The sequence below is a fragment of the Dipodomys merriami genome, unplaced genomic scaffold (genome assembly GCF_024711535.1).
Source record: "Dipodomys merriami isolate MVZ:Mamm:240054 unplaced genomic scaffold, mDipMer1.0.p SCAF_7, whole genome shotgun sequence".
Lineage (NCBI taxonomy): Eukaryota > Metazoa > Chordata > Mammalia > Rodentia > Heteromyidae > Dipodomys > Dipodomys merriami.
The window spans coordinates 50,628,935-50,640,411 of NW_027206290.1; the positions used below are offsets into that span (position 1 = coordinate 50,628,935).

The 11,477-nt window shown below is 48.6% G+C and overlaps 1 protein-coding gene across 3 annotated transcripts; it reads right to left on the reverse strand.

Annotated features, from left to right (window-relative positions):
• Nucleotides 1-679: 679 nt before the first annotated feature.
• Nucleotides 680-10,756, reverse strand: Cst7 (cystatin F). Of its 3 annotated transcripts, none has more exons than XM_070006640.1 (5): nucleotides 10,654-10,756; nucleotides 7,427-7,696; nucleotides 3,888-4,054; nucleotides 2,135-2,251; nucleotides 680-938 (listed from the first exon to the last, which is right to left on the reverse strand). In XM_070006640.1, exons 2-5 carry the CDS (start codon nucleotides 7,608-7,610, stop codon nucleotides 861-863), a joined length of 546 nt encoding a protein of 181 aa, XP_069862741.1. In that variant the 5' UTR covers nucleotides 7,611-7,696; nucleotides 10,654-10,756; the 3' UTR covers nucleotides 680-860. The 3 variants fall into 3 exon arrangements, with proteins under 3 accessions (XP_069862741.1, XP_069862742.1, XP_069862740.1); XM_070006641.1 differs by having other exon boundaries at nucleotides 7,427-7,730; XM_070006639.1 differs by having other exon boundaries at nucleotides 10,514-10,756.
• Nucleotides 10,757-11,477: the final 721 nt, after the last annotated feature.

An 11,477-nucleotide genomic window follows, 5' to 3' on the forward strand; every position in this document is an offset into this window, starting at 1 on the left:
GTCTTTTCTCCCTGGCTCATGCATATCTTGCCTATCCCCAGGCCATCTTCAAGCAAATGGCTCTGTGGGGATGGTCCCTATCATCTGCCATAGCCCACCTGTCCAGGTATAGCTTCTCATGTACTGAGGGCTTCCAAACCCTCCTGCCTTAAAGGCAGTGGAAAACTAGAACTAAGGCACTGATACTGAAGTAACATGCCTGGAAAGCAGGCTCTTCCAGTTTGGGGATCAGCGTCCTGCCTGTTCTTGACAAGGACAAGCTTGCCTAGTTCTGGCTGCTTAGATCTAGCGGTTAATGACCAACAAGCATCAGAGGGGCTTTAAGGAAGGAAACAAAACTCACCAGACCACTCTGAGAATGGGAACTCTGGAAATGCTACCTTCAGCTTCCTGACTCCCTGTGAAAGGTGACTAGCTCTTTGTTCAGAACTTTAATCAACTACTGAAGGTCAAGAGATTGTGGCATATCTGGTCCCCCACAGTGTTGTGCTACTACTCAGACCAGGAGAATGATGTGGGGCTCTCATGGAGTCAAGGCAGTGAGGAAGCCCGCTGACTCTCAGGTTGGCCTCCATCTGCTCTACCCTGACCCCTACTCTAGCAATGCCCTGTAAGCCCAGACCCACAGCATCAGAACAATTAATTTTAGAAGAAAATGAGATATATTTAATCTAGGCAAGAGACGCTATCATTCTCTCATCTCAGCCACTGTGTATGACCCACTGGCACCTCCATCTGCCCATGTGGGAAAAGGACAGAGAGGGTCTCTGACAGCTTGGCACTGGGCTGCAGCCGAAGGTGAGGACGAGCTCACACATATGTCTGTTGAAGCCGAAGTCTGCTGAGGAGGCAGAAGGAAGTCAGTGACAGTAGAGAACAGGCACCTCGAAGCTCTGCAGCCAGGGAACATCCCAGACTTCAGAGTAGCAGTTCAGAACCTGCAACAGAGAAGGCTCCTCTGAATACCCCATTTGCTACAGAGGCCCTGGCTATCTAAGGCAGCTCTCCTGGCCGCTCTGTGATTGAGCCTGGATAGCTAGGAGCTGTGTGTGTGTGTGTGTGTGTGTGTGTGTGTGTGTGTGTGTGTGTGTGTGTGTGTGTGTGTGTGTGTGTGTGTGTGTGTGTGTGTGTGTGTGTGTGTGTGTGTGTGTGTGTGTGTGTGTGTGTGTGTGTGTGTGTGTGTGTGTGTGTGTGTGTGTGTGTGTGTGTGTGTGTGTTTCTTGCTGAGGAAATACTCCGAGGTTGCTGCTGCTGGTGGTGGTGGTGGTGGTGGTGGTGTGTGTGTGTGTGTGTGTGTGTGTGTTGGTCATGGGGCTTGAATTCATGGCCTAGGCACTATCCCTGAGCTCTTTTGCTAAACACTAATGCTCTACCACTTTGAGCTACAGCTTCACATCCTGCTCCCAGTTTTTATTTAAAAAGTCTAAACCTATAGAAGAGTTGAAAGAACTATTTAAAAACATACATGTTCACCTCTATAAATTGTTAACTAAGATGGCAAAAAAAGATTCAATACATATGCTAAACATTAAGAAAAGTGAGGGAAAGGGTGGGTTGGGAGGGGTGGGTGAGAATGTTGAAAGTGGTTACATTGGTCAAGATGTACTGTATTCATAAACTGCTTTGTTGAATGACAACTCTTTTGTACAACTACTTAAAGATAATAAAAATATTGAAAAAATTATTAACTATTGCCACATTGCTTTCTTATGGATATTCATATATGTATAAAACATTATATGTCATGCCATACATGATATATATATATAATATCCTGTTGTATGATCTGTCATATTTCATGGATAATATATGTCATGATATATGTATAAATATATATATAATTTTATAATTTTTGAGTCATTTGAAAGCTTGTCTTGTTCTAATCTCTCCACCCCAAATCCATAGCATTTCTCTCTTGAGATGTGCCACTTAGAGAGTACAGAGGTTGCACAGGTAATATGTTTCTGAGAAAGTCCTTCTTCAGTGCTCCATGTCCCCGTGTGGTATGGGAATACTGGAGGTCTGACCTTAGGAGGGAGGTCTGAAAGCCTCCCCATAGAAAGGTGACCACTGCCTGGAGGAGTGTGGAGAAGAGCCTGGGACAGAGAAGGCAGCCACAGCCCATCTACCTTACCCACTTCAGGGTGGGGCTGGTTTGGAAGTTACAGCTGTCCAGAGAAGGAGAACTGTTTTTCTTGCACGTAGTTCTACTGACTTCCAACATCAGCATGTATTTCAGGCCTTTTGCGATCTAAAGAGAAGCAAAGGACTAGGCTTCTTGGTTACTTAGCACAGGTTGAAAGTGGTTTCTATCTTGTGGTAAGTAAGGAGGGTGCTGGGGAGTGAGGAAAGTTTAAGACGTGCTACAACTGCTGCTGGGAAGGAAGTGGGCCTGGACTGCAACCCCTCCCTCTTTACTGCTGTTGACAAGGGCTTTCTACCCAAGAAAGGATGGTTTATTTGCTCAGAATTCTGCATTCAGGAGAGTTGCTGTTCTCCCCCCCACCCCCTGCAACCAAAGGTAGAGCCTTGCCCCTCCCTCCATCTGCCAGCTGCACCTACCCCACAGCCCTCACAGTGATGTTTAAAGGAATGGGACAAATCCTGGTTTCCAAGGTTCCCACACCAAGCACAGCATTCGCTGGTTTCCGCCTCCCTGTGCCTGGGAACTGGAGTTCTAGAATAGACCTTCTCCACTTGGATATGGCAGCAACCTAGTTCTCCTCTCTCCTTCCCTTCCTCCCTCCCTCCCTTTCTTCCTTTCTCTCTCTCTCTACAGTCCTGGAGCTTGAATTCAGGACAGGGGTACTGTCCTTTTGTGCTCAAAGCTAGCACTTTGTTGGTGGTTAATTGGAGTTAAGTAGTCTCACAGACTTTTCTGCCCAGGCTGGCTTCAAACCACAATCCTCAGATCTCAGCCTCCTGAGTAGCTAGGATTACAGGCATGGGCCATTGGCACCCTGCTCTTCTCATGTCTGGTTTCTGCATAGTTGTGGGAAAGTTCCTTAATTTTTAGTCTCTCCCACCATATGCCACCTGAATAAAGTCCCCAACATTACCAAGACAAAGAGGGGCAATGTCACATCCTCAGAGGATCTTGGACACTCGGGTCCAGAGCATTGCACTGGCCCCTGAAGAAGGTAGCACCTCACTCAGGCAAGATCCAGCCCCTTTAGCAGGGTTACCACAAGTTCTGTGATGCCATTAGTCTTAGATGAAGGCCACTCCCACATCCATCCTCTCCCCTTGTCATTCATCTGAAGCCAGCTTTCCATGCTTGCAGATAGCTGCTCAGTGTTCACAGAGATCATCAGGGAGCCACCTCCTGGTTCCCTATCATCACTTTTAGATTCCCATCATCCACATGGACATTTTGGGGACACAATTGAGCAAGGCTGGTATTTTCTGTAGGGCCCTCTCTGGCTGGGAGAGTAGTGAGTGGGTATGAGAGGTCATTGTGAAGAATAATAGCACTGTAGGGTGTGACACGAAGCAGGCTCGAGGCAGAGGGTTTGTAAGGGAAGGAATGGCTTGACACATGTGGTGGGGGAATATAACATGGGGCTATAAGGAGTGAGGCTGGAACGGGGGTCTGGGAACCCTGGCAAGAGCATCTCTGATCTGCAAAGCAGTGACTCTGCAGGGCTGCCCACTTCTATGAGCTCTATTACAGCCCCCACCTCCTTGCTTCCACTGATGAGGTCTGGCCCGGAAGCCTTAATTAAACCTGCTGGTTTAAGTTGTGCTCAGCTCCAGGTGACACTGGTTTTGGTGTTGCCTTTAGCCTTCTGTCTATAGATGTGCTCTAGGTGGTTGGGTGCTATAGCTCTGCTCCTCAGGGATGTCCCTGAGAAGCTAATGACCAGACCCCCACCCTGCATCTGTACCAGAGCTTTGCTGACTCGGAACTCTTTGAACAAGAAGAGGTCATTCGTGCAGTTGTTGAACTTCTGTGCGCTGTGTCTGGCTGCTTTGAGGACTCCTGCGTCATTGGTCCTTATTAATTTGGGAAATTCTGGCTTCAAATCTGAGTTAAGGACCTGGGAACAGAAATCTGGAAGAAACAAAAGAACCAGAGAAGATTGATGATGGTCGGACATTTAATCCAAGTGTCCTGCCTTGTGCCAGGTGGCATCCAGACTCTGCTCATGTGGATCCCGGCCCCTCCACCCACACTGTGTACCCATCACCTGTCTACCCCCACACCAGGCATGAGCTGGGCTTCCCCATAGTGGCATTGGAAGCTGAGGATAGAGGCCATGGATGGGACAAGGATAGGATTGCTGCTTTCCAGTCTCAGTCGTCAGAAGCCAGTTATTTTCAGCATGTGGTTTCCAGGCAGCTGGACCTCTGGACAGGATGTGGTCTTTAGGGGTTAGGAGAAGGCAGACTAGCCTGGTCCTCAAGGCTGCTGTTCAGTCAGTGTCTGGCTTCTTCTCATTTGTCCCAGCCAAGGAGGCCATGTTTGTGTTTGGCCCTGCAACCCCACTGGTAGGGAGGCTATGCTGTTTTCCCCTCAGCAGTTCTGCCACACTCTAGCAAGGGTCGATCCACCCACTCGTGGGTTTCAGCTCAGTTGGGCACAAAGGGCTCCAGCATCCTGAAGCATGATGGTCCCTATGTACTGTCGATTGAGGTTCTCTGGGTGCAATTCTTTACTGTCCTATGAGTAAATGCCATCCCATGAGCTTTGGCTGTGGATCCTGGCATGTGAGGGAGGGAGGGTGGGCAGGCTGAGTTTCTTCCTCTTTTCCCTGCTCTTTCTGTGCGGGCGGGGGTGCGTGGAAGCCCATATTTATACAAAAGATGAGGAAAGAAATGTGAAGGGCTTCTTCTTCCAGTCGGGTTCCCCAGGGTCTTATGAAAGAGCCAAGTATGGACAGCCCTGCCATTCCTCCTTGGCTGCTCATGGCTGGCTGCTTTTGGTAAAGTGGGGCTGGTAGACTCTGAGAGGACTCCCCAAGGTTCCTGTTCAAATCTGGCTCCTGGAAAACCTGCTGTTTATTCCTTTGCTCAGCTCATCCATGGACACTTGTAGAACCTGCCAATCTCCTTCCTGGGAAGAATAATGTCCTACAGATGAAGATCAACGTGAGCATCAAGTGAAGAGACTTAGGGGAGTGGGAAGAAGGGGACCCAGGTGTTTCAGATTTAAGTGCAGATGGTCCCTGCATGGGGTCCCTGCTGTGGTGCCTTTGGGAGGCAGGGAGAGAGAAAGAGACAGAGAGATCTATTGATTCGAGCTCTGTCTCTCCATCTCCTAGAGCTTAAAGTTTTGAATTGGGGCCTGAGGACTGGGGCTGTGGACAGTGAATGTCCAGTTTTGTCCCTGGAGGTATATGCTGTACACCCCTCTGCTCGGTTACCTGGTCTCTATTGGAATTAGTCAAGGCCCTACCCCACTGGGCTATGCTCACTATTGTAATCCTAGCTCTGCCTCCATTGGCTGTGCAGCCTTGGGGAGGCTGCTTTAATCTCTCTGAGCCTCCATGTCTCCATCTGTCAATGGGGATCACAACAGCACCAATCTCTCAGGGTGGTGATGAGAATATCAAACACAAAACACTGGAAGCAACCAGGTAATTGTTATCCAATGTCATTACAGTGTGGCTATAGCAAGGGTCTCTCTGAGTGTGCAAGAAAGAACCCAGAGGGTATGGAAGGTGGGTGAGCAGTCTTCTCCAGGTCCAGACCCAGGCAGTGGTAGTTCCCAGGGCTCCCCAAGGAGGCCCTCTTGTCCCCAGAGTGTCTCTGGCCTGATACAATGCCTCAGCCCTTGCTGCAGGTGGCTCCTGGCCACAGGTCTCAGGCAGATGGGCTGCTGCCAGCCTAACTGGAAAGGGAGAGGGGGCAGAGTGACATGGTGGCCAGGGTTCTTCCTGGAAGAGGGCAGGTTGGGAAAGAAGAGTGTTACTTTTTAAACTAATGACAAGGAGACCAATGTGGCAATTTCCTTCATTTTCAAGAGCTCAGCATGACTAGGGCCCAATATCTGTGTAGTTTAGTTGGGAAGCCACATGCCCCCAAACATACTTCCTGTGTCTCTGCTATCCCCTTGCCCCTCAACAGGTTCTAGAATCTGTTGTGAGGAAGTGAGGGAATGGCTATAAAGGATCATGGGGTGAATAGGGAGGGGACCAAATTCTTGGCTCTCTTTGACCCTCAGAGGGGCCTCTGAGGTCCCTCTGTACCTCACTATACAAATGAAAACCTAAGGCCCTAGCTGGGCATCTCAGCAGTGATTCAGCCTTGGGGGAAGTGGTGGTGGTGGTGGTGGTGATCATGAGGGCTGACCGTACAGGCTTAGGAGCAAGGGGTAGGTGTTACTGAAAGCACCCTCAGTCCACCATACCACTCATGGGATCACCTTGGAGCCATTCAACTACACTCCCCAGGGCAGGCTGGGGTGCCATTATTGCCCATTTTATGGATGGTAGGACTCAGTCTTCGGGAGCGTCCATAGCTAGTAGGCAGGGGTCTGTGATACCTTCAGGTTCTGCATGTGTGAGGGTGGACTCTGGGTGCTTGTCAGGTTCAATGGCAGAGAGGAGGCCTGAGGGCAGAGCAGCCCAGGTCAGCCCAGAAGGGCTCTTGTCACCATGATGGGGCCTTGGGTGGTCTGACACAGGGGCAGGCCTTTGCCCAACTTCACACACCAGCGAAGAGGAAGGTCATAGGGTGAGTAACGGCACCAACACCCAGGTAGCATCTCGGGTCTCAAGGACTCCATGAAATCGTTACCACTGTGTCCTTACTCTGTGAGGTGAGGCTATGGGGGGGGGAGGGGGAGGAAAGGCAGAGCTCATGCAGATCATGAACAGTGAGTATGAATAATGAAAAGCTGGGCCAGCTGAGAGAATAGCCTTTACATTCCCAGCTCCCTCAAGTAGACACCCATGGCTATGTCATCTAGGCGAGTCACCTACACTAGCTATGCTCCAGTTTCCCAGAACCTGGACAGTGCCTTCCTCTGCCTCAATTTCCAGAGAATAGGCAGTGTCCTCCTCTTCCTCTTAACTCCTTCCCCTCTGGGCATCAGATATCTGATCTCTAGAGTCCCTGGAACCAAGTCATAGGACAGTAGCCTGTAGGCGGACAGGAAGGATAAGCCATCAGATGGAAGTGACCTGATCGCAGTCCAGCTCCCATTCTCTCCCCCTGTCTCAGCGCCAAGAAGCAGAGAAGAGCAAATGATGCAGAGGTGAAGCAACACAAGACTCTTCCTCTATCCCAGCAGGGGCAGCCTCCACACTCTTCCTTCCTGAAGCTTGTTCCTCCCAAAGCAGCTGCTGCCAGGACCCAGAGCCTCTGTGGATCCTCTGGGGCAGACTAGAGCTGGGGAGGAATCCCAGGATACACCTTAAAGCTGCCGCCAGCAGCCTTAGCCACAGCATCCCAGAGAGCATCCAGGAAACATTCCTCTTACCTGGGGTTAAGTTCCCACAGGTGCTGGAAGCAAGGCAGAAGAAGGCGAGTAGCACTTTGGCCAGCCACATGGTTGTCCTGGAGGATGGCAGTGTAGTAGAGTAGTTTGAGCACAGCCTGGGCCAGGGCAGGGTGGGGACTGCCTCTTTGGGGCTGGGGAGGGGCATGATTTCTTGCCGAATCATTTGGACTAGAAGCTCTTCGTCTCCAGATCTATTGGCCACAAAGGCAACTGCTTCCTTTATAAAAGTTTCCAAGCAGCTGTCATTTGCTGGGGAGGGGAGGAGGGAGGAAGAGAAATAGACCTGTGAAAAAAAATCCTAGTGTAGTATTCTACCCCAATCCATAGGGGAGAGATGCTGCAGTGAAACAAATGGGGGAAATGCTGCTTTCAGAAGCAGACTCACTTGATTTCCCTTGCCCAAATGCAGTTTCTCGTGCATGAGTTTTGATTGGTCATATCTCCTCTGGCAGGGAATCTGGTTGCAAAGTATGATCACTGTCTTCACCCTTGGTGGAAGAGCTATTCCTACTCTCTGTCTGAGGGCATTCACCTTGCCTTCCTAGGGAAGCTCTGACGGCCTAGTATGAGGGGTCATCATGCAGGACAGAGCTGTCTCTCCTCAAGTCTTCTTTACCATCTCCCTTTGCTTCGAAGCTTATAATCAGATGCAAATCCCAGCGAGCCCCTAAAAGGGGGGGTCCACAAGGAATTGCATTTCAAAGTTAAAGAAATACATGACTTTGCTAATTTGTACAGACAAAAACCCAGGTAAGATTCATGGGAATGGATTGGAAGGGGTTTGGATAATGGCAGGAAGAACATAAAGTTGGATCAGGTTAAACATACTGAGACAGGCTCAGTAAGCAGAGATCCTGTACTTAATGCTTCATCTCAGGGGGTTAGGAAGAGTTTGATTGGTAAATTTTGTTGACACATGGACCAAAAGGTGGAAGTGCTGGACTTGATTTGGTTTAATGTAGAAAGCCATGGCTTTCATCTGGCAAAGCCTGGAGTTGTACCGTGACTCCTTCCTCAGGGCCTATCAGCTCTGCAGCCCTGCATCTGACTTAGTTTGGGGGAATCTTGGTCGCTTTCCTTTCCTTAGGACCTTACAATGGTCCATTACATTAAGGGGCCATTAATGGCATTGTGCTAATTGGATTTAGTCAGCAAGAAGTAACTCTGGATTTATTGATGAGACGTTTATTTATCACAGGGTAGAAAGTAAATCCAACCAGAATTTAGGCAGATTGAAATGTTAGAGTGAATTTGTTATTTAAGACTTACCCAAGGGAGGGAACGTAGGAGAAAAATGAGGGAAGAGATAACAAATTTGACAAGAAATGTACTTATTACCTTACTTACATAACTGTAACCCCTCTGTACCTCACCTTGACAATAAAAAAAGACTTACTCAACCCACCGTGGGAGTATCTACGAAGATAGACCTTTCACCACTGTGGTAAATAATTTGTGAGGGGAGCCTTAGCATCATTGAGAACTCTGTAATTGTTCTTCTTCTGTACTATGGGAATAGCAGCCATTCAGTTGGGTAGCTGAGTGGGCACAGAACATGCCACGGTGTTCACACGTGCTCTCCTACATCTATCTCATGGGGCTTTCCAACCATCAGGTGACAGAGGAAGAGACAAAAGTGGTCTATAGATAGAGGTTCTGTATGACAGGCAGACACCACTCAAGAGTGGGTAGTTGCAACATTATATCCTCTTTCAGGGATAGCCACTTTCTGGAATAGTCTCTTCCTGGGATAGGAGTCAAGAGCTGTCATCTCCAGGCAGTGTACCTGGTAGTACACTTGAAAGGAAAATGGCCATAGACATACTTATACACCAATGAATGGGCTGTGGCCAGTGGTTTGGCTGGATCATATAGGCCGTGGAAGTAAGATAAATAGAAAATTATCGACAAGGAAATTTACTGAAGAGATGCTGTGGAAACGTCTCTGAAAGGGGAAGGGGAACAAAGAGATTTGTGTCCCAACTCACCACAGTATGACCTCTCTTCCTAGAGAGGATTTTAAAAACAGAGTGGATAGGGAGGTCTGCTTTGTGGATACCAGCCAACCCAGTGATCCAGTGATACCTGGTGGGGTTGCAAAGTGGCCACGGTGGCAGCAGTAAAGGCTACATAGGCTCAGCAACAGGGACTTTCAGCAAGGTCTTTTGAAGTCTCCTGTACACTGGCTCTTCCCTGACATGACACAGAAGATCTCAAACAGAAAATGGATTATCAGGTGACCAGTGGAGTTTTAGCTTGAATCTGTCTCACAAATGGGTACCAGAACCATCCAGTGAAATTTCTGGTTTCTGAGCCAGAGTGAAGGCCATTAGTATTTTGGAGAAAGGTCTTGTCATCTTTCTCAGATGACCACTCTTACTTTGAGATCAGCCAGTGGCCTGTTACTGGGTATTAACAGAGATTGAGTGCTTAAATACCAGGCACTCAGTGATTAAGAATCACCTAGCTGAGCACCCTAGCTTTGAAGAACCTGTACCAATATATATGGGTTGTCTCTGGGTTTGCAAGTGTATATTGTTGTATCTTTGCATTTGTGTATTTATATAGTTCTCTCTGTGCATCTGAGCATTATGGGAATGTTAAGCGCACATTTGTGGTTGTACATGTGTTTGTGGTTCTATACATGTTTATGTGTGTTAGGTGCATATTTCTGTGTATACTGCAGGAGTAGTGGGCTCTGTACTGAGTCTCAAGCATTAATTCATTAATGAACCCACTCACTCATTTAACCCACTCTCTCTTTTAACCTCTTGTAACCCAAGTGTAGTCCTTGGGCCAGCAGAATTAGCTTTTTTTCCTGGAGCTTAAGAAACACATTCTTTGGCCCCATCTCAAACTCTGGCTAGGACATAGGACTCTTCTCACACCTTGGTTCAGGAAGTTCATTGGCCTCTCAGATTTGGGGGACACTTATGTAACCTATTCTGTTATTCCTCCCTCTTTTCTCATGGATACCAGCGCTGGTCTGACCTCTGTGATCAATCTACCTGGTGATGACCTTGGTCATTGTTTGGCCATGTATGACATGTGGCTTTGTGTACTCACTGGTCATGAAGCAGAGATCCTGCAGAAGAAACCTTGTCCCCAGGATGTGAGTGGATGTGGGAGGGATGAGGGGCAGGCCAGGAACTCCTGGGGTGGTCAAGCCAAGGCACACTCTTTCTCCTCAGTGTATGTGGCCTCACCTTAGTGGGCTATGAAGCTGCCCAGTGTGATTTTTCCAGATCCTGAAGATCTGGGACTTCCAAGGCTCAGCCCAAGTAGCTGGAATCCTCACTCCCACTCAGGTTGGCAGGAAACACTCTCCAAGGTGAAGGGTTCTGGAATCCCAGAGCTTGGCAGTGATAGGATGGTTGGGGTTCTTTTTCCCCTCTGGGTGGGTCTCTAGGGAGATCTGTGCTGCCTTGTCACAGGATGAAAACCAGGGAGGTTCAGCTGAGGTAGTCAGATCTCAATCTCCTCCATTAATTCTTCTGTAGTTCATGCAGCGGGTCTAGACAGCAGTATCGTCTGTATATCTCTGGGCAGACCCTGCCTTCTGTGTTAGTTGGCCTGTTGCCATTCTACCCCCATCACTTTTGGAACCTGAAAAGAAATTCCACAGATGTGTGTTGTTTTCTGTCTGTTTTCTATTGCTCCTTAGCCTGAAGAACCATACATTTAGCAGCTGAAACCACAGGCACCTTTTATCTCAGAGGGACTGAGCCTGACTGGGCCATGTCTGCTGCTCAGGGCCTCATCAGTCTGCATCTTTCACAGGCTCACAAGGAAACCTCCACTTTCAAGCTCTTTGCTGGCAAATGGTAGTCCCCTGAGGACTGTCAAACCAAGTGTCCAGTTCCTTACTGGCTGGTGGCTGGAGGCTACTTCAGTTCCTAGCCTCATGGGACTTTGCAATGTGGCTGCTTGCTTCTTTAAAGCCAGCCGGGGAAATAGAATTCTAGGAAAATGGGTTACAATCTTAGAGGATGATATTGCAGAAGGGATCTCTTGTCACCTTCACTTTATG